The sequence below is a fragment of the Notolabrus celidotus genome, chromosome 8, assembly GCF_009762535.1.
Source record: "Notolabrus celidotus isolate fNotCel1 chromosome 8, fNotCel1.pri, whole genome shotgun sequence".
Taxonomy (NCBI): domain Eukaryota; kingdom Metazoa; phylum Chordata; class Actinopteri; order Labriformes; family Labridae; genus Notolabrus; species Notolabrus celidotus.
Window position 1 is genome coordinate 31,014,800 of NC_048279.1, and position 27,980 is coordinate 31,042,779.

The 27,980-nt window shown below is 39.7% G+C and overlaps 2 protein-coding genes across 2 annotated transcripts in view; both read right to left on the reverse strand.

The window, feature by feature from the left end:
* The window catches only part of anxa5a (annexin A5a), a 32,283-nt gene extending 16,813 nt beyond the window's left edge, over window positions 1–15,470 (reverse strand). Inside the window, exons 1-6 of the mRNA XM_034690920.1 lie at window positions 15,296–15,470; window positions 14,920–15,130; window positions 11,725–11,921; window positions 11,547–11,593; window positions 6,199–6,283; window positions 3,130–3,224 (exon numbers count right to left, since the gene is read on the reverse strand). Of these exons, the coding sequence (XP_034546811.1) occupies window positions 3,130–3,224; window positions 6,199–6,283; window positions 11,547–11,593; window positions 11,725–11,848 (351 nt within the window). The 5' untranslated portion in view covers window positions 11,849–11,921; window positions 14,920–15,130; window positions 15,296–15,470. The remainder of the gene's footprint in view (window positions 1–3,129; window positions 3,225–6,198; window positions 6,284–11,546; window positions 11,594–11,724; window positions 11,922–14,919; window positions 15,131–15,295) is intronic.
* An 8,945-nt stretch (window positions 15,471–24,415) lies between these two features.
* ccna2 (cyclin A2) lies at window positions 24,416–27,952 on the reverse strand. Its single transcript, XM_034690919.1, has 8 exons — window positions 27,408–27,952; window positions 26,419–26,680; window positions 26,184–26,290; window positions 25,842–26,065; window positions 25,533–25,737; window positions 25,265–25,378; window positions 25,007–25,140; window positions 24,416–24,918 (listed from the first exon to the last, which is right to left on the reverse strand). The coding sequence occupies exons 1-8, from the start codon at window positions 27,627–27,629 to the stop codon at window positions 24,867–24,869; spliced, it is 1,320 nt and encodes a 439-aa protein (XP_034546810.1). The 5' UTR covers window positions 27,630–27,952; the 3' UTR covers window positions 24,416–24,866.
* Between the last annotated feature and the right edge of the window lie 28 nt (window positions 27,953–27,980).

Here is a 27,980-nt window from a genome sequence, read left to right on the forward strand (position 1 = left end):
CAGCATGACCTGAATCGATGAAAACAGCCGGTAATGACATATGTCTTTGTAGCTGCAGCTAAGGGGGTCGGGACTTCTTTAAGTTGGGTGTTTGTATGTGTGCACAGGGAATTCTCCTCATTCTACCACTGGATCACACATTCATCTACTTAACAGCTCAATATATGAACCCTGTGACAGACAAACCATTATTTCTAGATCACATATTCTTTCCTTTTTTACATAACGGCTACTTTCATTTCATTTCAGAGCTGTTATCATTAATTCCCCCTTATTATTTTGTCAAAAGCTGCGTTACAGAGCAGACAGGCTGTACATTTTGTCAAGGATGTGGTAAAGAAATGAGAGCATATAGAACCTTCAAGCATTTAGAAACTGTTAAAATGTTAGATTCTGTCTTAAAGCTCTGGCACTGGTTCTCATTTAAGAGTTCATTGCATATAAGTAGTATGAGGCCATCACTGTGCTTTAAATCATATTATATTAAAAGCTGAAAAAGGGATAAAAGCACAATAGGCTTCTTTGTGTGCAGATTTTAATAAAACACTATCATTTTCAGATTTTCAATGAACTACACTTTGATTCTTCTGACGTCTCCTCTTTACTCTAAAGCTTTTTCATCTATTTTTATTTCAGGCAGCAATTACAGTCAGACTGCTTTCAGTAAACCCACACAGAAAGCAAATTAACTTGCTGCTTTCAATCCACAGGTGGTCATAAAGTAACTTGACAGTGTGACGGCAGTAAAGTGTTAATGGGCTCAGCCTTCGACAACTAACAGCACCACTCCCTGTACCGTGGAAACTGAAGGAAGCTGGTGTTTCCATCTCCTCTGTGACTAATTCTCTCTTGAGTGATTGTTGAACCTTTCTGCAGAATGTCATCTCTGTCTCTGTGATTCTTAATGACAGAAATCCTGATGTTTCAGACGGCTGAGTCATTTGAATAATCATTAACGTAGCAGAGGCAGCCAGTGGGGAAAAAAGTCAGACCAATGTAGAAAAATTATTTGGCATAAAGTGAGTTAAAGTTTCAATAAAAGCACTTCATCTTCATTTAAAGGGCTGCTGAGATTGCTTTACTTTTATGCATTTTATAATTAGATCTTAAGTGCTCATGCATCATTGAGTAAATAGCAGTTTATTACTGTCGCTGCTGGAATAGGGACTACATAGGCACCTTAAACTACTGGTTCTCAACCTGTCAAAACAAATCTGATAGGTTTAGAACATATAAGGACCTGTGTCCTTAAAACTTTCCTTTTTGATAATGCTTATAGTTAGAGCTGGCTCAGGCTTTGACCAGCTCTTGGTTATGTTGCCACAGGCTTAGACTGCCTGGAGAACTGGTGCACTGACACACTGGGATCCTATCTCACCCCCTTCCTCACAACCCCTCATCCCTTACTTTAACTCTACCGGTCCCATTGAAAGTTACTAACCATAGACCTTTCTGGAGTCCCTGAGCACCCTTGTCTCATAGGTTCGTCCTCCTGCTGTGGACGTTCCAGACTCCAGCTGATACAGACATGCTGGACTCCAGTGGCAACAGCTACTACTACTCATCACTATCACCGCTCCCTCTGCCTCCCCTATCACTCTTCCCAGACCCAACTCGGTCGAGGCAGATGTGTGCCTAACATGAGCCTGGTTCTGCTCGAGGTTTCTGCCTGTTAAAAGGAAGTTTTTCCTCGCCACTGTAACTTGCTAAATACTGGGAGGTGCAATGCTCATGGTGGATTAAGATGGGTTAAGACTGAGTCTTATCCTGTCTTGGTGTTGGGTCTCTGTTCATAATTTGACATAGAGTATGGTCTAAACCTGCTGTGTCTGTAAAAGTGTCTTGAGATAACGTTTGTTGTTATTTGGAGCTATACAAATAAAGACTGTTTGATTGATTGATTGATTGATTGATTGATTGATTGATTGATTGATTGATTGATTGATTGATTGATTGATTGATTGATTGATTGATTGATTGATTGATTGAGTGTCCACTAACAGCATTTTTTAGTGCTGGTAGCACCTGAGCTTGGCTATGTCACTTCTCCCTCACTGACAGATCAAAATCAAAAGAGGCGGGCTTTTGATATCAACTTTGTCAACAACAATGGCGGAGGAGAAACTGATCCTAGTGGTAACTGACAACCCAGGTATTTTTGACCAGACAAAAATGTTCTACATTTATTAAATAAGCTTTTGAAATGAGCATCACCTACAGTAGTTGCAACTCTTGATCAAACAGTGATACTCCCTCAGCCTTTTCCTCGCACAGTTTATCTCATGCATCTGTACTCATGTTTTCAAGGTGCCATTTCCAAGTGCTGCTAGGACACGTTTACCTTCATAGTCTTTATGTTTTGTAAGTAAAATCTGCTTTAATGACAGCCAATATGAGGCATGAGGAGCAATTTAAAAAGGCTTAGCTGATACATCCAGAGGAGCCATGAGACAGCTTTTGTAACCTAGGAACAGTAAGCACTGAGGAGAGGCACTGCAAAATGAGGTGGTGGTGCCTTTAGTGGACACATGCCCGTATACAGCAACAAAGTTCAACTCAACAAACATAAATCATCGCTGGAGTTTTATCTTGTGTAATGCTAGTTGTTTATTTTTTTGAAAGGGCACAAGCCTGAAGGCTCAATTTTGTTTCCTATTGTGTTTAAACTGCAGCTATCCCAAACATGCATGAATGAATGCTTTTTAAGTAGTTGGGAAAAATTACAGCTTTGGACATATATATTTTTAGCTGTCCCTGTTTTATGTTGTCTTCAGTAAGAATGGATGGGCCGCAGAGAGTCAAAAAGAGAGGAATAGGAAAGTGTCTGAAGATGGACTAACACTGGGTTGGTTTTCGGTTGCTTGATGTGATTTGTCAACAAGTACAAATACAGAATATTTCCAGCCTTGTTCTTTGACTCTTTAAAATAAGGAAATAATAAATGGGTGGTAGAAGATCTGAAAATGTTGGTATATCTGTGCTTTAAGTGTAGCTGTATTGAGTGACGCCCAGGTGATGTTGGTGAATGAGGAGGTCACAGTGGTTGGTTTGACCTGTGACCATCCATCATAGTGACAGCTGACTGTCACCAGCTCTTTGTTTTTATATATTCCCAAAGGTTCGCCTCACCTTTCCGTACGCCTTTTTGTACGCTGCTTTGATTTGCTGGCGTTGATCGTTGCTACGTGCTGCCAGAAGCATGAGGATGGCGTCTTCATCCGTACCTGAGCCAGAAAACAAACACATGAGAAAAACATCCCCTCTTATTTCTTACTTTTTAAAACAATGGGATTTAAGCATCAGCAATTTACTCCTAAATGAAGAATCAACCTCATGAAGCAGCTTTTGAAAGGCTTGGGAAAGGCCAATGGTCAAACAATCAATAGCTCCTGAGGCTCAGAAGGACAAACAGGATGGAGAGAAGTGTATGAAATTCCCTCTGAGGGATCAAAATGTTAGATTAGTCCAGGATAATTATACCAGAAACCCCTCAGGACCTCTAATGACAGCTTTTCCTATAAACCAATGTCTAGTTTGGTTATCATGGTTCTCCTTTCGGCTGCTCTTTTTGGTTCCACATTTACTCGCCGAGTGTCTTTTTCTAATTACTTTTATTGTGAAACAGACAGGAAGCTAGATAAAAGAGAAAAAGGTAGTGGTGGTCACTCAGTAAGGTTAAATTTGGGTTAATCGTTACACCATTCACTCCTGTAGTACACCTTTAATTTAATGATAATCATCAGGCTCATTGATTTACTCTAATGACCGTAGAGACACTTTTGGATTTCCTGTTTTGTATCTGGGCAATTAAAAGACGATTACATGAGAGAGTGAAAAGAGTCAAAGGTCAAGCTATTACAAAATAATCCAAATTAGACTGCACACCATTCAACCAAGCAGCAACCTCCGCTCTGCAACAGTGAAGCCAGTGCAGCAGAGCAAAAAGAGTTCAGCTCAGTTCTTGTGTTCTTGGTGCTGGCTCCAAAAGCAGAATTAAACCTATTTTACAGCCTGGTACAAAATGTTTTTGTACTTTCTTCTCAATGACTCATCCATTTTTATAATATCAAGTTTAAGAGTTCTGCATAATTGGGAATAATTAGGGGTGTGTCTGATTTGACTGACAGCTGGGCATGTTGTAGCAAAGCCATCACAACTCCTCTTTTCTGCCAGTTTCTAAGGAGCCTAGAAGTTAGATGGAGTGTGCATTTCCAAAATATTTACTACCATCTTTGGGCTTTTTAACTCCTCTTTGGAAACCAGTGGGTGACAACAATGAGGCTTTTACTTTGACAAGTAACTCCTGGAAACCAATTTTTACTTGTGTTTTTTGTGTTTTTGCCCTTACACAGTCCGATTACAATTGAACCAGGCTCATTATTAATTTCATGTTCAGCAGTTATCTAAACCAGTAATTCCTAGAGTTTTGGCAGCAGCCCCTGGTGGGAAATTAAGGTACTGCACGCAGGGTCCTCTATATCATAACTATTTGCACTTATTCTGTTACTTTACAAGTGCTTTACATTTTCATCAAATATTTTCAACCAATGAAGCTCCACCAAAAAGCTGATTCAATGCTGATTTAAACAATACATTAATTTTTTTTTTCTGTCAATATTGGCTTCAAAAAACAAGTAAATAATACAATTCTTACGCTTCTCAGTATCTTTAAAACCTTAAACTATTAGTGAATCAGAAGTGGTTCTTTTCATGAAATATAGTTGAAATAATAAAATCTTCTAAAACCGGTTTTTATTGGTCTGTGAGTTGAATGTGGACCTACACTCTATGCATTCACTGATAAAACCTAATCACACACACAAGGTGCTGTGCTGCTACAGGTAGCCCTGAGATAAGAAAGTCCAGTCTGAAGACTTATCAGACCCTCCACAACGGTTTACCCTTCACTATAAAAGTTATCAACATTAACAGCATTCTCTCTCTTGACAGTTTCAAGTTAAAACCTTGGATTCAACTAAATTCAAATTCCAAACACAAAAAAGTAGTCATTCAAATTCTTTGCTTTCCCACGCATGGCAAAAGATGTGAATTGTTGGCAATCCTTTTCGTGTGGAAGGACCCTTTTAAGTTTGGTTTAAGGCACTGACAAAATTACTTGAAGTATTATTTAAAAAGTTTGCTAAGTCCCAGTGAAGTACTTGTAATCCTTATACATCCAATGTAGGAGTGTTTCTTAAATAAAAGCATCAACCTATTTCCAACAATACAACCTCATTCTATATGTTTTGTGTTGGATAGTTAGAATCTGTAGTTTCTAACATGATGCATGTTGCAGTTTGGGGAGGTTCCACATCCAATCTACTGGTTAGGTTGAGAAAAAACATTGTGACTTTGATTAAAGTAAACAGTTATGCTCGTTACGTATCCTATCCTATTGAATTATAACATATATCGTAACTTATAGTATCGTACCGTATCGTATCGTATGAACTTTGCCAGTATGTTACCCCTGTTACGCCCCTGTTTTAAACATCAGATGGTGGATCATCATCAGAAGGATCTCGCCCCACCATCCTGCCTGCCTGTGTCACACATCCCAGAGGAGGCGTAACACAGGTGTAGATAACCCACCTTAATATGGCGATCTTTAAGAGTTTTGGACTGTCTCAGTAATGAGAACTGAAAGTGCTCATTACTGTCGTGTTCTTGTGGAAATTATTTCATACTGTGACACGTCTGTAGAGTATTTGTATAAAATTGAGTTTTAAACTCGCTGAAACTCATATTCTTTTTTAATTAGACCAAAAGCATTGGGAAAGTAAAGTTATACTCCATGCACCAGTGGACTGAACTCATTGTTGAGGGCAACAAACTGAAAAAACGTCCCTGACAGCTGTGTCACTGTTGGTTTTGGAGAGAAGCAAAATAAGCAATAAACTGCATGGTAAAACATTGCTGATTGTACTTTTTCGAGGCAAACTCTTCTGTATTTATTTTTGCTAATGACACAAACAGAACAGCACTGTCACATGTGGGCAAATAAACCCAGTGTAGCTTCAATGATCAATGAACCGCCTCATTTTATAGACAGAACTATACGACAAGGTTAATAGAAAAATATTCCAGTGTGTGCAGATTTAAGTCTTTGGAAATACATACATCTTAATAATGATAATATGTTATAATCTATAACATTATATGATAATATGTTGGGTGTGTGTAGGAGACTTCACTCACCGATTCCTTTCATGGCTTTATGGAGGAGTTCAGCATCGTGTTTGGCGTTAAAGTTGACAAAAGGTCTGACGCTGCCTCTGTGCTCCTGTGGGAAGAGAAATACTTTAATAAAAGTAAAACATATTTAAAAAACAACAACAACACTGCTTTCCTGTGTTTTTAAAGTGGAGGTCAATATGTTTTGCACTTTACTTTGATCATTTGTTGATCTTTTCATAAATCTATTAAAGGTGACATATCACGCTTTTTTCATCAATATATATTGGTCTAAGAGGTCCCCAAAACATGTCTTTCAAGTTTATGCTCAAAAAAACACTTTGAAATCAGATTTTGGCATGCCTGAAAAGCCCTCTTCTTCAGCCCTTCTCAGAACGCTCTGTTCTCTCTCTGACCACGCCCCCTCAGGAAGTGGATGTGTCCTCGGCTCTCCAGCACGTTGATCTAATGTTTACATGTTGGCTGAATATACACGGCTGCTCACAGATCGCATTACTTCAACCCTCTGAATTTGATCCAGAATCTGATCCTGATGGAGAGGTGCCTGCAGCAGGACCTTTCTGAACGATTGGTCACAGATTTAGTGTTTCTTGTTGTTTTATTTGTCAGTATGTCGAAGTTTGTCTTGGTACACAGCTACAGCTACGACATGTAGCTATGTGGCTATGCTAACTAGCGCTAGCACTTTTCCATGACAAATAAAAATCATCCACTACATCTTCAAATCTGCAGACATGGGGAGTAAAACCGACCTTTGTGTTTATTAAGACAGCCTACAACTAGCATGCCTCCCTCCTAAGCTCCTTGTTAGCACACATTTGTGCAGGTAATGAAACACGGAGGGGGGATTCAGTATTATTTTATACAGTCTATGGGCTGAACAAGCTCCAAGCTCTGACTCCGTGACAGACCGGATATTGTTGTTACGTAACAAAAACACGGAAGCCTGAAACGGCTCGTTTCACACACATTTACAGAAAGGTGGAGAAATCAGAACAGGGGCAGAATGGATTTTTTTCATTCTCGGGGGGTTTGTAGACATGTTAGGGAAACATATTTCAGGTAGAGAACCATTAAAAAGTCGATTTTGCATGATATGTCACCTAGAATGAATGTTGCAGTGGTAACTTATTCTGGATGCATCTTGATACTGTCTTGGTAGTGCATGGATTTAGAATTGCAGACATATAATTTCACTGGAACTTCTTTGTGTCCCTCCCTAGGAATTAAACACTCCCCTGCAGCCAATTAGAATCAAGCATTGTCCCTTACTCACACAAGATGTGTGAGTTAAGGATAATGTACAGTGAGTGAGTTGTGTCATCCTAGCAGGTCAGAAGGGATTTTAAGTGCTTTTACAACAACACAATAAGGATAAAACCCATAAAGAAACACTGAAGATGTTTAAATTTTAGGGCACAAAACCTTTAAAGATACCAAATATGTCTGTTAATGATTGTTGTAACTATAAAAATTCTAGCAGCTGGCAATCAAAACACACTTTGGATTGATTGCTGTCTACCAAACTCTGTGTCAAGAACTGGAAGTATCATTTAAATCAAGTCTGGCTGCTGCTTTATGCTAATTTACAGAAACATCCTGGGTCTCACTTGTAGGAGATTGTTCTGCAGGGAAAATGTCATTTGAAGAAAAGCAATAAAACATCTGTCTCAGCTGCAGCCTCGTTTCAAACTCATGCGCAGGTGGAGGAAGTGGAACAATAGTGTTTCCCAATCCTCTCAGTCATATGTTTTCACACACAGAAGCTGCTCTGTGATGTACTCAAGAGAACAACCTCTTCCTTCTTTTCAGAGATCAGGAGGTTTTACCTTGAAGTGTTGATCAAGTATGTCTCCGTCGCAGCCTTGATCCTGCCCGCTTGATAAAGGTTCAATTTCTCTCTGTTGAAACTCTATGCCTGTTTTGGAACTGATTAATGCATCATTATTTTAATTCGGTTTTCATTGCTGGGCTATGAATCATCTTTATTTTATTATACAATGTTGTGTCTTTCATTGCAAAATCTGTTTTCTGCAAAGAGCCAAATGGAAAGTTAAACTGTCAAAAGGTAAATAGCAAAGCAGTTTTAAGCACAGCAACATTATGGTTCAAAGGAGGGTGTAATATCTTCACAGTTATCCGGTGAGTTATCATGACCTGTCGGAAAACATCTGAAGGTCCCCAGAAGATAAAACATTATGACTTTACTAATCTCCTGATCTTTTATGGTGCTGCCAGCTGGTGGAAACCTTCATTTAGTTTCTGAAGTACCATCCCTACACACATATGGATAATATTCTTACGCTGTATTTACTTTCATCACAAAGTTAAAGTATCTTTTTGAGGGTAACATGTCTTTACAACTATTTGATGAGCTTTTGATGAGACTTAGAAAAATACTGTGGTCTTCTCTCTTTTTATCTTGCACAATCATCAAGGAGACAATTACAAAGTCCGCCTACTATCACCTTAAGAATATATCAAGGATTAAAGGACTTATGTCTCAGCAGGATGCAGAAAAACTGGTCCATGCATTTATCTTTAGCTGACTAAACTACTGTAACGGGGTCTTTACAGGACTCCCTAAAAAGTCCATCAGACGGCTGCAGCTCATACAGAATGCTGCTGCTCGAGTCCTAACAAGGACCAAAAAAGTAGACCACATCACTCCAGTTCTTAGATCTCTACACTGGCTTCCTGTCGGTCAGAGAATAGACTTTAAAATCCTGCTGATGGTTTATAAAGCACTGAATGGTTTAGGCCCAAAATACATTGCTGATCTGCTACTACTTTATGAACCACCTCGACCTCTGAGATCATCAGGTACTGGTCTGCTTTCAGTCCCTAGAGTCAGAGGGAAACATGGTGAAGCAGCGTTTAGTCATTATGCACCACATATCTGGAACACACTCCCTGAAAGCTGCAGGTCTGCTCCAACTCTCACCTCTTTTAAATCAAAGACTAAGACTTTTTTATTTCCTATCTTAGCTCATTTTAACCCACTTTAAATTAAAATTTTAATGTAATTTTTGATATATTTCTAATTTTCCTTTTCTTTTCTGTTTTATTATATGTGTCATTTTAATTATGTTCTTTTATGCTTGTCTGAATGTTTCCAATGCTTTTAATGTTTTAATGTAAAGCACATTGAGTTGCCCTCGTGTATGAAATGCGCTATACAAATAAAGCTGCCTTGCCTTGCCTTGCCTTGTGTTAACTGCTGATTAGAAAATGGTGTTCATGCCAACATGCTTAGGACAGCCTCAAAAAGTTGACCACTTTGCTAAACACGGGGTAATATTTTTTAAGGGACATAAAAATAGGCAGACTCTTTGAATAGATGTTTCCCAATAGGTCCTAAATCTTAATTTACTCATTGCATCATAAATCAGTGTATTAACATGTTGGTCAAAGTCCTCTGACATCCCACTCAGGGTAGGAAGCTAAATTACAGTAATAATGTCATATTGTTAGGTTTAATGTTGCAAGTAACATCATCGAGAATCTGACATTTTACTGCTTCCTGAATGAAATGTTAATGCAATGATGATAAATGGTGAAATCTGGAGTAAGATCTGTTATATTTTAAGGCAAATAACATGTTTGATAACCATTAGCTACTGTGAGACAACAGCTAACATTAGCACTCAACCACTATAACATTACTATTAATTTGAAACATGATGGGAAAAGTATAAATCAATTCTTAAACGATATTGACCACATTTATTTAAAACACATTGTTTTGTGAAACACTATCAAACACTCATGTAAGCATGGACTAGAGTCTGATGTTTAACTTTAGCTAGTTGGTTATCAAATATGTTGTCCCTCTGAAACCTGGATTTCCATTGTCTTTTCAGGGTCCCGTCACGAGGGAGGTTAATGTGAATCATGAGATGTACAGATGTGTTGGCTCAGTGTGAGCAGTAAAGCTGGCTTTGTCCTGGATTGTCTTGGTGAAAAGGGAGCTAAAGCATATGCAAAGCTCCTAATTTGTCGATCTACTGTATGTTACAACCCGTAAACCTACGACCACAAGGTAGTGACTGAAAGAAGGAGACTGCAGAAAGGGTGCGAGGTAATTGGGCTCAGCCTTGAGTAGTAGAGCTGCCCTAGAAAAGAGCAAGTTGAGGTGACTCAAGCATCAGATAAGGATGAATGCTTCCTGGCTTCATCAGGGAGGGGATCCCAAGGTAGATCCACCATTTGCTAATCTGATTACATACCCCACCTGACCTTGGTGCACCTCTGGATCCCCCATAAGATGATGGAAAACACTGCTGGGCAGAGGGATGTCTGGGCTTACTTGCCTAACCTGCTGCCACTGTAACTCAGACTATGCATGAAGATGAAAATGGATAGATTGTAATTGTTGGTTTCAGAGAAATCTAAAATGGAGCAAATTGAAATAATTTCCAAACGTCTTGAGTGCCTGAGCACTGCGGTATGAAATTAACAGCATTTCAGCTTCCCACACAGCATTACTGGGTTTGCAAATCATTTGAACCGTCCCTCTTGAACAGGACCTTTAGATGTTAAAAATGTAAATGCTAATCTGGAAGAATGGCTCTGTTATTAACTTCTTAGGTGCAGAGTGGCTCCTCTTTCAGTCAGAGCACCATCAGGAAGTCTTTGTCTCCCCACTGTGCCTTGATGAAATTGTAGCCCAGCGGGGATACAAATGACACCTACAGCTTCCATGAATGTGGTAATACAATACGGTGCAAATTAGACCGGCGTCATCAGCTGAAACTAAGTTCTTGCCATCACTTTACTTCTTAAATCAGCTCAGCCTCATCAGACAGTCTGAGGTCCCTCTACAAGCTGGAGAGGATAAAATCAAATCAAGGGTATCAAATGAAGCTGCTCCTTCTCTTTTAGTGCCAAAGTGAGAATACGGCACAAGTGAGTCTCACTAATGGTTTCCTAATGAGCGCATCTCTGCAAAAAACCCACTGTGGGAATAAGGGCTCATCTAAAAGTCAGGATATCTGTATGCATCAAGTCTTCACAGCATATAAGAAATTGGAAAAGGATGAGGCTTTAATGAAACGAAAAAGCAATCACATTATTGCAAAACATCGTATCTTGGGTGTCATGCAAATTTGGGGTCCGTGCTGACAGTTATTTGTGATGTTTATTGTTTAAATCTGATCATGCAGCGCAGGCCTCAGAGTGGCTCAAAGAGGCACTGACCTTTGAAGAGTCAGGACACACTTCATTGCACAAACATTTCGGTTATTTCTGGTGCTGTGGCTACAACACATCCATCTTCAGGTTGTTTTTAAGTCTCACATACTTCAATATTTCATCAAACTGAAAATAAGACAAAGAAAGGAAACACTTACCATTCCTTTTCCTGATGGGAGACAGCCGATATAACCTAAAGAAGAAACTGCAACACACCACAAAATCCTGATTTTAATTGACAGAGTGAGGATGTAACTGTCTAAAAGCTTTAATTCAATTGCTCAAAAGCTGTGCAAGCGTCAATCCAAAGAAATAAGTGTCAGTCTGTTTTCTTACCGACAGAAGTGTGTCCTCTCTCTCCTCTCAGGTGACTCTGTAGCTCAGGTAGAAGCTCTGTTATCTGTGGAGGCAGCGCCGTCACAGGGGAAAGAGCTGTCGAGCTGCACTTCCTCATCCACATGCAGTGTTGTGTTTCACTCGCCGTCAGTCAAACAGGAGATCATGACCTTGTGTGCTCCGTTTCTTTGTGTGTCCTTTAGAGAAGTGACAAGGGGTTAAAGTTTCTGCCTGGTGTGAAGGAGAGAGGTGTTCAGAGAAGTTGTGTTAGACACCTCAGAGGGATAATGTTTTCATCTTTACAGTTGAGTTTCTGATACATCAAATCACAAGAAAACAAGATTTTAGAGCTCTCTTATATAAACATCAACTTGTATTTTCTTATATGATCAAGTTAATATAAAAAACACACACATCCAATATATTTGAGCCTGGAGGATGGCAGAGGGACTTTTCAGATCTTTTACTCAAAGCTGTTGACAGGATCTCATTGTTTTTGTTATTTTGGTGATCTCTGAGGATAAGATGGTACGCATTGTGTCTGTACATCCATACTGTAACACTTCATCCTGTTGTCTCTTACCTGTCACATATATCCCTCACTGTGAATCGTCTCTGTGTAAACTGGAAACAAAGGCACCTCTGCTCTGTGCTGTTCATCACCTCATTTGACACCAAGTCGTTCGGCACGTTTCAAATAACCATAAAGAAATAGACTTTTATTTCTTATAGTCTCATTTGTCTTGTAGGACATATAGAGGAATAAGCATTAATTTCAGTCTGATTCATTACCACTTAAAAGGTCTTCCCTGTACGTTTCAGAAATATTAAAAATTTAGAGGCTATACTCCTCCCTCTCCAGTGGCTCCTTTAGATCCCCCTTTGTTTTTGGATAAATAATTTATCTTTGTAGTTTAAATTGTCCCCTGAATTGCACGTGTTTGTCAATGTAAGTCTAAGACGAGTAAATATCTTCCAGTTGTGTGTTAACCATAAAGGAACATCTGTCTCCTTTGCTCATCTGGTACTTCCAGCATAAGGGTATAAATAAAGAATTGAATGGGTTTAAGACAAATAAAAAAAGAAAAGTACGACAATTAGTACAGTTTGTGTGTTCAATAAGAGCCTGACAGCTTCTTCAAAGTTTGAGTGAATGGCAGATTTGCACCATTTAGGGCCTGTGTCCACAAACAGTTTGAAGAGCTGGTAGGGCGCATGAACTCAACTTAAGTGCGCTTCTAGCTAGTGCTTACTGTTGTTAGGTTACACAGGGAGTCATGTGACACTTCAGCTTCTCTTAGTAGTAAACGTAAAGTCATATGAATGCAGACTTTTTTTAAATGCATAGGAAAGACTAGCATAATTCTCACTTTTCCCACTCATGCATACACACTCACATCTGCTGCTTCATCAGTAGTCTCTTCATCCAATAGAACATTGACACATGTTCATTGCTAGCCTACTTTCATTCTGCCTTCTTTTAAGTATGCTTCAGTTCCTTCATGCTGTCTTTACATGCCTGTCCCTCCACCTCCCCATCATCTCCAGAGAATCATCAGTCTTCATTCATCATCCATCCGGTCCGAGCAGGTCATCAGCCATCATCACCTCAAGTGTCCGGACACCATGGGGGGATTTTCCCCCATTGTGTTGTTCAGGTCAGAAATCCTTCAACCTCAAAATCTACTCATTGAGTCCAAACGCAAATAACCTTCTTTTAAATTGCATTATTTTGATATTTGATGTAATAAAAACCCTACTTAGGACCAGGTATGACTACCTGAACACACCCAAGACTGTTAGAGGCTTATATTTTCTACCTTTTCCCCAGTCTGATCAAAACTGAAGAAGCCTTTTGGAGGAGAGGTGAAAGGTCTACAAGAAAGTCCAGTTTCCTTTTTGGATCAAGCTTTGAATTACCATGACCTGGATGACTGAGAACCTTCACAGACATAGAAACAGTATAAGTGGACACAGCCTCTCATTCAACCTTGGGATTTTCTTTAAATAAAGTACTTTCACTTTCTTTTCTCCAACAGTTACAACAAACTGTGACTTATTTGACAGTAACATTCATTTTTAATTGGATGTAACTTTCAATTGAGACTTTTAAACTGAGGAACACAGTTTGGGAAATTCATGCCACAATTTGTATGATTTAAAAAATGCTAATAGGGATTGTCCTCCATTAACTACTGGCAAGTTTTTTGAGTCAAGGTCAGAAGAAGAATATTGACCTCACAATACATCAAAATACTCAATACTCCTATACAACTTTTGAAATTTTACACCACATTATGTTCTTACAATACATTTTTCCATTCCTTAATATTCTACATCTTATACTGTTAAGTAGTAAAATCTAAATAATACTCATAAAGGAATGCTTCATTTACTAAAAGGTCATTATGTGTCTGATCCTGAGGTGAATAATCACATTAATCTTAAAACAAAGGACATGAGTAAATGTGAATGAACCCTCTGAATCATGACCAACTTCTTTATATATTCTTGCCAAAATAAATAAACAAAATCTGTAATAATCCATATAGCCATGCCATTATCGTTAAAAAAAACAAGTGAAGCATCGCAACTATGCCAGAAAAAGGCACCAATAAAACAATATAAAATGCAAATTTTGCAGTTACACTCCAGAAATTGGTGGACTTGGGGATTTCAGACGTGTTTGAAACAAACTTGCTACCTGTGAATGAGCTGCTATTATCTTAGGTCAAGAGTAGAGTGATGTTAGGAGACTTTGGGAACTCTCAAATTCTTACTGATGATTTTGATGAAAGACTCTTATCTGAAAATAATCTGTCTGAATTGTGATCAAGCAAATGTGTCAAGTAAACTGAAATGCAACAGAATAAGTTTCTAAAATTCCTCTTAGATGAATATACTTTCTTTAACTGCCTAAACAACATTTTGACAAAAGCGTGAGGTTCATGAGAAAACAAGTCTGTCAAAACGTCCATGTTAATCTGCAGGAGAAGTTTGTTTTGTGTTCCTTTTTAGAACTAATCATTTATACAAAATTTAACATGTTATTTTTAATTAGGTGCATTCTCCTTTTAACCTCCATAAATCACTTTGTGTTTTCAGCCCAACATTTCTGAGGACACATTTTCAAGCATGATTAATCTACATTACTAAATGTAATAGTGTGTGTGTTATGGCAAACAGGGGACAAACCTGAGATGTTAATGTCTGATGGGAGCGATGAGATCAGCAAAGCAAAGCGCCAGGATGCTGCTCACATGTCATTATGGCTTCCCTCCTCTCTGCTAACCTTAATTAAAGTGAGCACTTGTGAGGAGACGTGGACACCGTCCTTCAGGTTATCCAGTTACGGACACTCGCTGTTTCATCTCACACTCTCCCAGACTGACATCGAGACAGTTTCCTATACGAGTACAAACAAACAAGCACACAAACAGCTAATAAAAAGTCACAATTAAATAATCTCTTAGTACACATGAATCATCCTGACTTCATTTCAGTGTCCGGTTCAAATTGCAACCCATAAAATCAACATTTCATGAACAAGAGTTTGAACTGTGATGGTTACCTCACACCAGAGAAGTTCCCATCCTTATGATTTTATGCACACTTCCAATATGCTGGGTAGAATAGGGAGACGATTTGAAAGCAGTCATTGTATTGCAGATTTACACCTGAGGCAGGTGGGGAAGTCTGTGTCTCCATTGTGATGGAAATCTGGAGCTGTGACTGAAGAAGTTTCAGGAGAGCAAGAGGAGAAGGAGAATAGAGATGAGCAGAAGAACTGACAGTGTTACACAACCATATTCTGAAGGTTTCCCCTGCACCTGTGTGTGACCATCCACTGTGCATATAGTCATAAGTAATATTCTTTAATGCAAACAGGTGGGAAGACTGCTCAATACTGAGATAATTTTATATGCTTTGATTTGATCTATTTATATTGCAACAGCCCTCTTGGCAGAGACGAGTCATGATCTTCAAATGCTCGAATATTCTTTGACGTATAAAAAAATCTAAGAGTTAATGTGAATACTATCTCAATTTAAAAGTACAATTTTTCAAAAAGCTAAACTATGAAACACAAGAAAATACACAAAGGAATACAACACAAGACATGGAGTACTAAACACAAGGAAGACAAATGATGACTTATAACATAAACACTGGAAGAAAGCAAGGCATGAAACACAAGGAAAAGACAAAACTAAAGATCAACCCATGACAGCATAGGCTTGAATACCTGCTTGTTTAGTTTGCTGCCCTTGTAAAGCACTTTCTAACTTGCATTTTGAATAGTGCTCTATAATAAAGTTTATTATTAGTACTGGATTCTAAAACAGTGAACTACAGATACCAAAGACAAGCCAAATCATGCTGTACATTCTCAAGACACACATGAATGTAAGTGGAAGTTCAAAGTTATGTATCTGAGATTGGTTCCCTGGGAGATATTACTGGTGGAGGGTTATCCTGTGGGTCTCCATGAGATGCACAACGAGTGCTTCAGAATGAGACGTCAAAGCGCTGGTAAGTACAACCTGGGACTGTGTGGTGTTAATTATAGAGCAGGGACCTGTAGCACAAATCCCTCTACCTTGAGAGAGACAGGGTATAAGAAAATTCTGCTTCTAATTTGCCACCATCCCTGACGTGATCTCAGGACACGGTGTCAAAGCGAGAAACCTTTATAAAAGAAAACACCTTCACATCGATGAAAAAGAAAAACGCCGCAAAATGTGAGAGGAGCAGATTTTATAAAGAAAAAATGACTCACATGAAGACTGTGATGAAAATATTGATTGTAGATTCTGCCTGTGTTGTTCCTGAGAAAACAAAAAGTCAAAGTTGACTTATCTTAGTTTAAATGGCAAGTAAGTTCAGTCATCATGCTCAGCTTTATTTGAAAACCTACCATACACCCCTTAAAACAGGTCTTACACTTGTTGAATGCAGTTCAATCATTTCATCATTTCATTCAACCGTTACCAAAACATTTTGATGCCTCATTAAGTTGACCACATAATGGTCCACATGATGCCTTTAGTGGACACAGGCCCTTAATCCATGCATGCAAATCACAACTGCTGGTGTGCTGAATTTCTGCCTCAGCAACACATCTCATTGAAAAGTCACATGATGATATGTATTCTGAAAGGCAGATTTGATGTTTCCTAAAAGAGAGATATCTCTGTGACACAGTTAGATGGAGAAAATGATTTAAAAGTAAACATATAACTATACACTGAAGTCAAGAGGAAGATAGACTTGATATTATTTAAAGCCCAGAAGAACTCTTGTATGCACCTTTAGTTGAGTTTTCGCCTCAACTATTTTCTAAAACGTCTCCTTTTGACTCTCTAAATAAAAATGTGTTTGTTTAGATTTAGAAAAGCAGCAGGTATCAATTGGATCCCAGTCGTAAACATCAGTGAGGCTGCAAACTGCTGACTGATGCATTCACTTTGTGCTATCAACCTCGGTTTGTCACTTTTCAAAGTGAATCTCTGTTAGGTTTTTTATTCATGAGTGGAGCACCGAGGGACATCTTGGTATACAGAGCTGTGGACAGCTCAATCTGTCAGGCGCTGACTGACACACAATAAGCTCTCTCATCAATCAAAGGGTCTCCCCAGCCACCGCTGATCTCTGTTTGCTCTCTTCCTCTCTGCTGAGGGCAGGTGTTATCAATGCACATGGCTTCATTTCAACAAATATTACCTGGCCCTGAAGACCTTAAGAGAGCATCCACAAATATCACAATATCGCAATATTTGAGGCCGTTTAGCGAGACTCTGGCTGAGATAAATGTTAACTTTTCTGGCAGGTGACTGCTTTTATCTACTTATCTTTAAAATGAGATGAGCGGGTAACTTCCTGAAGGCATTTCTCACTGTCAGACAGAAACATAATTGACTCCTGGCTTATTGAGAATATTGCTACCATGTGAAACTAGCTGTCTGTTAAAAAGCTTGTCAAACTGCTGGTTAGCTCATTTAAACCCGACCCTGAATGCCCTGACCTCCTGACAATGTCTGAACATCACCCAGAGGGGCTGCATTCAAAATAGCTGAGTCAATTGAACCAAATATGAAATTTCTCTTCACAGCCTCCCAACACGAAACCCATTTGACTGGAGTGAGTAGATGTGTGGACCCAGAATATGAGTTCATATTGTTTACTGCTTGCCTCAGTTGCCTGTAAGTTTGGCTCCAACCGGCTGCTTGATGCTTTCTTTTCAATTCAATGTGACACATTTTCTATTGTGTCTTAAAATATTACTTTGGGCAAACACTTTCTTTTGGAGTCCTATAAGAGTTAAACTTAAAGCTAGGGTTGGTAGTCACAGAAAACTTGCATGAACTTGACGGGACTCCGTCTAACCCCTCCCCTTGGAGCTCCTCCAAAACAACGCCCCCCCCCCCCTCACATGCACGAGCGCTGCTGATTCGCGACCATATGATCGTGACTGATTCAAAACCGGTCCTTAGCACATCATTTGTGTTTTGCACTACGTCAACTCATGTCTCACTCAGCGGTAAGAAAACACCAAAACATGATCATAATGAAAGTTACAAACAAAAACAAACATGAATTGTACGCTTTGCAGGAGGCGGGCAGAACGGCAAGACGGGATTTGATTGGTTTCATATTTTGGCTCCTGATGGCAGGGGTTGGTTGGTGTTTTCCCAGGTTTACTCCGGCTGTAGGTAGCGGCTTTTTTTCACTCTTTTTTAAGAGCACATTATGTATTGATTGCCATCGGGACATAAAGATCATTTTAACCAGTATTTAAAGTTAAACCATTATTCATATATGGTAATGTTTTTCCCCCAGTTAGGCCACTCGGTCAAAAAAGTCTTGACATTATCCTGTACCAAGGTGCCATCCCCTCCTCTTAACAAAGCAGTGTATTTATAGTAATTGATAATTCGTCTAACATGGAAAATCTAGGGCAAAAGGGCATGTCTGGACAAAGTCTCTGCCATGATGTCCGGTGGGGGTTCATAAGTGAAAACAGCTACAGACTACACAAGACTGTAGTTAAGCCATTGTGATGTTACCTATTAGTTCTTGAGCTTTCATTTTTGTGCTTGTGGTTTGGCTTTTTTTGGTTCTTTCCAGCAAGTAGTATCCATATTTGGACAGGAGTGGCGAGAAAATGACGAATGCTATGTTATCACAGCGAAGCAGTCTCTGCCTCAGGCTCATTCATTAGTTTGTTAATTAGCTAGGAATTAAATGAACTTATCGATCAAGGAATACAATTGAAATAACAGAAAGATTTCCATTATAACATGACGGAAAGTTAATCCTGTTAATCCTTTGGTATAAAATGATATATTTATTTTTATAATATTCAACAGACAGCACAAGAATAACATCTATGCTGTACAATTCTCTTTTTCTCTCTTGCTCAAAGCATAGCCCTCCTTGATTTATATTTTAGTAACTTGAAGCAGGTGTTTTCATCTCTTCTTCACAGGTCTCACTCTCAAAAGTGTAACCACAGGCTCGAAGAAAGTGTAACCACAGGCTCGAAGAAAGGACACAGAGTATGAGGACAAAACAACATCACAATCTCTCCTCATCTTTTCTTGAGCAGAAGCTGCCTCTCTACTGCCAGCAGGATAAACCCAGCCAGTTCCTACAACTCCGAGGGCACAGTCTCAGTAACTGCCATCGCTTTTTTTATGTTTGAGTTCATAAGGATCTTTTTTTCTGTTGGACATGTGCCTGTGTGCTGTTTTCAGAGACTAAATGGCACTGTGTTTATTAGAGGGGGATTGAGACGCCACAGATGGCAACGCAGTGCCAAAGGACACAGACTATTTCAGCTCAAGAACAGAGGTGGAAAAAAATCCCAGTTATTGGATGTATCCGTGGTGTCAGACCTCATTAATCTGCAGGGTCTCTTGCTGAAGGGAGCAGACAAGCAAAGTGTCATTACTTTGAAATAACCTGGAGTCAGACCTGTTGAAGAAAATACTCTGGAGATTCCTTGTTTTGAAATAGTGCGGACAGAGTGAAGTGTTTGTCAAACAGACCGCTGTTTACAGGGACAGCTCATTTAAAATTTTAATTAGATGCAAAGTTTAATACCCGAACCATGTCTAAACTAAACATGAAGCTAGAGCCAGCTGGTTACCTTTGCACACTCTGCTCAGCACGTAAATTGAAAATGGTGAAAACACTGAGCTGGGATCCATCAGAGGCTAACATCATTTGCACATGACAGATAAATAAGGGGGTTTTAGAGTGCTTAGAGCTGCCAGTAGGTGATTTTGCTACCTTTTGGAGCCAGGCTTGCTGTTTCTCACTCTTTCCAGTGAATTAAAGCTTAACCAAAGCCAGCAGCTGGTCAGTTAAGCTAGCCCATCTTAGCACAAAGAGGTAAAAACATTTTAGCATGTCACAGTACAAAGCTATCTACATTTGTACATTTTGGTTCATGCACTTATGTTTTAGAACATCTACTATGTGCACTTTTGAGGCAGTGGTTGTTTGTGGCTTTTAACACTCAGAGACTAAGTTTTGTTTTGTTAAAGCTAACAGCTGTGAAGTTTAACCAGCCAAGAAAACCAACAATCATCACTGTGCATGTGTTTTGAAACAAATTGAACAAAGTATTTGTCAGAATGCTTTTGAGGCAATGAAAATTGACTTTACTACATTTGGGTAGAGACAAACTACCTCATCAAAACCTGTTTCCAGTAGGCTATTTCATGCTAAGCTAAGCAGGTTTAGTCTGGTTTATAGATCTACATGGCATCTACACAGTCAAGACACCATACATAGCCCTGTATCTAAGCAGAAGTCAATTCACATACCCTCCCTTCAGAAAATGTAACTACCTGTTGATGCAATGCAGACAGCAAGCCCTGAAATTGGTCTGCTAGGTGGCATTGTCATTTCACACTGCCAACTAGCATTTAGACAGAATACTGCAACACAGACACTCCAATGCACAAGTATGTAGTGCTCATGACTGCTGTGCAGCTACAGTGTAGCTTCAGCCAACACAGCTTAGAACAATAGCTGTGTACAGGAGTAACAGCTAGGCTCAGTCCAACGCCAGATACATTTTACAAAATGTGATAAACTTGTTTTTTTGGTCAGATAGAAACAAAAACCATAAAACATCTTAATGAGTGTGCTATAGAGGTACTGGCAGGTGGATTTTGCAATCTTTTGGTAGAGCCCAACTGGCTTATTTAATTGTTCACTGGTATTTCAAGTTAGCTAAGGTAAGCTGAAATGCAGGTGGTTATACTAGAGTCAGCAGCTCATTAGTTTAAATTGTCTAGCTAGTTCAAAAAATAGAAATTTTTGAAAATTGTCATTTTTACATTTGAGTTCTTGTGCAAATTCAAAGCTGCTGTTGGTAGCCGTGAAATAAACATCAGTTCAGAGAGAGATTTTGAATGTCAACACTACCCCTCCCCACCAGATTTCCTCTCACTCACCTCCCACTCCCCTCTCTGCTCCCGTAACCCCGCCCTCAAAAAGATTGCTGTGCGTGTTCTATGAGAAAGAAGTGGCTTCCCAGCCAATCAGGGCGACAGAGGGTTGGAGAGTAGCTCTGATTGGTCGGTGATAACAGGTAAGAGGGGAATAATGACATCGCTTGATACAAAGGCAACTGAAAACACAGAGATTTTGCCATAATCTCAAATTACTACACTTACAGATGAGTACCGATGGGTATTATGACCTTTTCTCCAAACCCAGTAGAAAAAAAGTAACCTTTTTTATACCATTCCTACCAACAGCAGCTTTAACTTAAAGCTAAAATGATTTGAAAATTGTTATTTCTAAATGTTAGTTCTTGTACACATTTAAGGAGATTTATGGTAAGCTTTAGAAGTACTGGTAATTAAATTTTGTACAGAACCATACGGACTATTTCCCCCTGTTTCATGTCTTCATGCTAAGCTAATAGCTACCCAAACGTAGCAAAAGAGCTGGAAATGGGAAAAAGTTTGCTTGGGTCAGTATTTAACCAAATTATCATTCTTCATGCTAAGCTAAGCTAACTTGTAGCTGGCTCCAACCTCACATCTATTTTACAGAAATATGTTTTGTCAGTGATTTGTAAGAAGTTAAAAGATGAAACCGTTTCCTAAATTGTAGAAGTGAAACTGAAAATGAAAACCTTTAAATGACCTGATTAGCGACATCAAGATATCTTGTTTGTTGTTTTGATTGAAGCTGATTTACCCCATGGAGACATGTCAGCATAGCACCCCGTGAGGTACAACTATACAGGGTCAGGTCTTATTTATACAACAATGACAAGCTCACTGTACATCATCCCTCACTGTAGCTTCACACAGCAACACTCTGTCTGACCCCAGCTGTGTTAGTGAGCTGCTGTATAAGGAAATCAACAGTGTATAATTAAAATGCTCCCCTCAGGGCTAATGGCTATTGGTTCCTCACAGGGTATTCAATAATACCCAGCCTGGCTACGTCTGACTAATGGCCGTACAATGAAAACAAAACAAAAACATGAAGACTTAGAGCACACAAGTCATCCTGAGAGAAGGAAGAAGTGTCAAATACCCCTGCCTGTGTGAAGTTAGCACTCTTAAATACCAGACAAATATCAAACAGTATCCAGCCTGTGGCCTTTCGTTGTTGATATTAGCCTTTTGCCTCAAGGGTGTCATTTACTTTGTTCTCCTGAGGACTTGAGAAACAATGTGCTGCATGGTTCCTTTCATATTTGTCATCTGCGGCATATTCTCAATATCCCTCCTGCCAATTCACCAATGAGATGAGAGGAGAGCAAATTGCCCTCCTGAATGCATCACTTTAATTAGTATGAATCAGCATGCAGATTTAATCTTGGCTTGTGCTTTTTTCTCTGCCATTTAAATGTTTGAGCTCTGCTGACTGCATTTGAAAAGATTTGGATGTTGCACAAGAATAACAATATTTTTAATTACTCAGAGTAAAGATAAGACTCTGTAAACTCCCGGTATCATGCATCTCTGAGAAAAAGATATAATAATAATATAGTAAAATAATAAAGGTTAAAGAATGGACAGTGGTTCTATGAAGAACATGAAGAGATTTATTTTTTTGTGAGATAATATAATTGCTCCAGTCCATAAATCATTTTCCAAAGTCATTTTCTTACATGAATCTGCAAAGGCACATTCAAGCACTCCAGCAAGCCTCAGTCCTTGCAGTGTCTTGGCAAAACTGTCCCCGTCTCCTCTCACAACACATGCTGAAACCTGTGTTCAAAGCGAGGCTGTCTGAAAGAGCGCACAGGCTGAAGCACAGATTTTCCCACTGAGTTGCTCAGCTGCCTAAGGAGCATCCAGAGAAGGAGCAGCATCAGCATCAGGAGTCCGAGGAGCAACCCCACATACAGGGTCAGGTTCCAGCCCCAGCCCAGAGCCAGGGGCAGCGAGGTGGACGCCACCAGAAATTTTCTAGGGGCAGGCATCAGGTTAGGCAGCAACCCGCCACCCCACCTCTTCAAGAAAGCACTCGTTCCCCAGACTTGGATCTTCTCAGGGGTTAGGCAGATGCTGTGCTGCAGCTGTAGGAGCCATTGTTCAAAAACAGGTATCCAACTGGTTTGGCTATGTTATAGAATTCCCATCTGGTCCCATGGTTTAATCCTCTAGTTAGTGCTGTCAGTAACAAAGCAAACCTGTTGAGAGTGCAAGCATGGTCTCTGAGCTCCTCCTTATTGAAATGGTTGAAATCTGTCTGCAGCTGGTCTGTTTTCCTTCTCATCTCCTGTCAGACTCCTCGCACAAAGCCAGCCTCCCAATTTATCGTGAGGGAGTGAGAGAGAGAAGAGAGAGAGGGATACCTCCCAACACCTCTGGCTGTCTCTCAGAGTAAATCAAATCACAGATGAATGTCAAGCCTGTTCTGTCATTTACTAAAAGTAACATGCTGAGAGGGGGGCAAGTTTTGTTTACGCCACGTTTGGTGTATTTAATATATCCCAATATCTCAAAGCACAAACAGTTATTGTCATGGATTCTAATCTACAATGTTTTAGTTATGTCTTCACATTTTTATTAAATGTTTCTAAACTCTCCAGAGATTTTAAGATTGATCCTTTTTTTAAAGTCTTGTTTGTCATGTATTTTGCCAGTATTTAGGACTGGAACAATTTATTTTACTTTCTAAACACACTATAAAAGCTACCATTAATAAATCTTAACCTCTTTCTAGCAAACTTATCAGATGTTCTCAAAATCTAATTTTCTTCCATACTACCCGAAAACCTATTAGACTATTTTGGTGAAACTTCAGACTGCTGATCTCTAGAAAACTAAAATGAGAGAGCACAAGAACTGCATTTGTTTAAGGCCAATAGAATAGCTCCTTAACACTTGGGCAGTCAAGGAGATAATCCAATGTCCTTTTTAATATTCAGCTACAGTTTGTGTTCAAGCCTTAGGCAAAAAAAAAAAAAAAATGCATAGAAAGCTCAGCACCATAGATCAATAAAGCACCAGACTGCATTTAAGGTGAAATATTCAGACCCATGTTTACCCCTTTTATGAAAGTCAGAACTTGACAGTCACAACAAATCATTACTGTAATAAAAAAAATATATGTCCCCATGTGTGCGATGGTACCCTTCAGACCCAAAACTGGTCCTCTGCTGCCCCCATGAGTCATGTGTGACCATAAACATGTAGACGTTAAGTCTTACTTTAAATGATTTTTATTTACAAGAGCTATATTTTACAGTGCAGACGGATGTCTTGAAAAGACATCAGTGAAGTGACACAGCTGACTCCATGACAGATGAAATACACTTTAATTGCCATCTGATGAGGCCAATGGGTAAATGTTACACCTCAAGGTGAACCATCAGCACTTACTGCTTAACGTCTGAGACTCTGTACATCAAAAGCTGGATGTTTAAAGTGGTGATTGGTCCTCTATACTGTTTAAAAGTCAAACCATTTAAACTGTCTGATTAACCAAAACTGTAGCATCTGTAAGAATGTATAAAAACACTATTAAAAACTTTGAACAGCTAGCGCTACTCCAACAAGAGCAGGCCAGGACATAAATCGGGGCACACATCATAAAAAAAAAAATTAAGACCAACAGGGTAACAACTCTACATGGACAGGGGGAGAGGGGAGAGGTCAGTTCAGCTGCAATTTAGTTGGAGGGTCGATGAGGGAAACTTCGGAGTACCTGGAGGAGAAATAAGTGTTGGATCAATCTGAAGCACCAATAATGAAATGTAACTGGGTAAAATCATGTTTATGAGCAGACTACTCACTTTGTAGTCTTGTATTTCTCCCGTACAGACTGCTGGGCGTGCTGAGCAGCATTGAGGTAAATTTTGTGTAGATCCTCAACGCATGGCATCAGATCCTCCAGGGAGTAGCCGGTCATCTCTGCTAAGGACTTGGGCTGAAGAAGAGTGAACAATCAAATTGCATGTTTGCACAAATTAAAAAAAAAAAAAAAAAAAAAGGACCCAAATTTTTTCAAGCACATCCTCTGAATCCGAGGAAAGTCTGACATTAAAGCTTACCCATGAGCCTCCAGTCACTGTGTTGTTGGCAAGAGTGTAGGCTGCAGCAGCCGTATGTGATGGCAGGTACTTCAAGAAGGGATCCGAGTCAATCAAACTGAGCTCGCTGAGGAACTGTGGGGAGGGAAAATACAGATTACCAAGCTGAAATCAAATTGATGTTGATAGACTTAGTTAAAAGATCAGATGGTTTAATTTGGCAGTTAAATGCTTTGACACAGGATGTCCAAAATAAATCGAAGCACTTGGATATTTGCAGCAGACGCACCATTGACAGACTCTCCACCTGTTTGTTGACCGACTGGTGGAGGAAGTAGTGGGTGAGAAATTGGTTGATCGTTGGTGCTGCCAGATCAAAGGAGAGCACTTTAAGCACCAGATGCTCCATTCTTAACACTTGCTTCTTGGTGTAGGTGTCATCTGTGATGTAAACAAACTCTGCCACCTCAGGAGGGTAGATCTCCTCAAATTTCCTGCATTTGAATATTCAAATTGAGTCATTCACAAAGAAAGCAAACCAGGTTTGATGAACTTTAATCTGACAAGCCAAATGAAGATTAAAATGTTGGATACATACGATGCCAAGAGCATAGCAGCTGTCCCAACTAGCTGAAGCTTCCCCCTCAACACAGACATGGAGGACAGGAATCGATCGATGTAGTTTACTGCCAGGTAAAGTGTCTCGTTCTGGAGTTTGTACTCTTCTCCAACCTCAACCAGCCAGTCCACCAAGATGGCCCTCATGCTGTTAGTGATGTCAGGTTGTTTCTTCATGTAGCCAGCCTTAGGTCTGGTTTTTACCTACAAACATCCAGTGTTATTGAAGCAGGTACTTTGCAACTCAGAACACAGCTCAGTCATCTCAGGTAAAAGTAGTTTTTAAAAAAGCTAGGGGGAAAGAATCTGCTGAACTGCTCACCTCCATCTCCCGCAGGTAGGTGTGGATTTCAGCAGCATATTCAGGAACCTCATTTACATTGACTGGTTTCTCCTCTCCTTCCACCACAGACATGTCCATGGGGGAGTCTGATCAAAGACAAACAGTTACATTTAAATGAGTCAAATTCTCATGAAAGCAACATTTTAGGCAGTAAATGATTTGTGTTTTAAAGTTTGAATGTGATGGTAAAATTTAAATTTTGCTCCCAACCCACCGAAGCTGACATCCATCGCTGATGGAATATCAATAGTGGCCAGGGGCTGTCGGAGCCGTGCCACTGCATTGTTAATGGCGAAGGGCGACTCTTCGGTGATGGACTCTGCTTTGACAGCTTCAACCACAGGCTGTGGCTTCTTGGCACAGGCGCCATCAGGCTCATCCAGGTGGATCTGGAAAGCGGGCTGCTTGGCAGAGGGTTTTTCAAAGCAGCTTTTGCTGAAATCTTCATTTTTACAGGATAGGGGCTGCGATGAATCCTGGAAGAATAAAACAGCTGTTAATCTGTATTGTCCTTAGCAAGGAAAATTGTCAACATAGTCTGTTTAAGCTTACTTCAATGGAGAAACATAAACACCCATGCAACCTCACAACCACCAGTTCAGACTTTGTTGCATAAAACCCTTACATGAGAAAAGATAAAGTGCAACACAGCTTCATGTGATAATTAAGGCATAAAGTGCTAGCGCAACACAGGTTCATGTGATAAAAATTAATAGCTGTTTAGGGAAATAAAGAAGTAATTTGTGTGGGGAATCAAGAGGCAGTTTATTTTGTATTAGGACTGGAGCATTTATACCAAGAGACAAACTTGGTGCACAATTTAAGCAACCTGAAGTCTTACAATGAGCACAAAATAATCAAAACTCAAGAAGCTACTTCGTGCACAAAATAGAAATGATTTCTGAATTAAAAACAGTGAATAGAGCATTAAATGTACGTGTATCCATTTGAAATTAAAATGGCGGACAACCTGGATCACATATGGGTTTAAATTTAAATACAACTTCAAATGTTGCAGAAAAACAACGACATTAACAACGTAATGTAATCTAATAGAAGAGGAAGGTGCACTTTGACTAAGCATTGTTTTAACTTAGATTAGTTGCCTCCAAAACCTACAATGGCCCCTCCTGATTGCAGTCATCATTAGCAAACACTAGCATGAGCTGGGGGGAGCTACTTAGCATCTTGACCCAGACTAACCTGTTTGGATCCGCCGCGCTGGTTCAGGGTTTTGCTCCTCTGGTTGTTCTGCAGGGCTCCCAGCACGGTTCTGTTGGCTGCAGCTTGTTTGGGTGGAAGATTTTCTTGGTTCTCGTTTGCAGGAGCTCTTGACTTTAACGACCCTCTCAGTCTTGACAGCATGTTTTCTTGGTTGTGATGCTCAGTAGCCGCGCTTCCCTGCCCCCTGTTAGCTCCTGACATGGTTGCTCTCAAACAAAAAAAGCCCTCAAAGCTCACAAAGATAGGACAAGGTAGACGTGGTCCTGGTCTCCAAAAATAGATAGGTTGCAAAAGATCACAAATGGACGATTATGTCGAGGCTAGCATTAGCTTAGGAAGGTTTAAGATTGGAGATTAGGCTGTAGAGATGGCAAAGACACTCGAAGTGCAGAGCAGATAAAAACAAAAGATCTACAATGAGCTAAACGCGTATTAAGTCGCCATACCATCCAAGTTTCGAAACAACCAACCTGCAAACACGCTATCTAGCCCCGGTCCACTGACCCAGATTCATGCAGAGATGTTGCTTTCTCTCAGTTCAAGTAGCCCGCG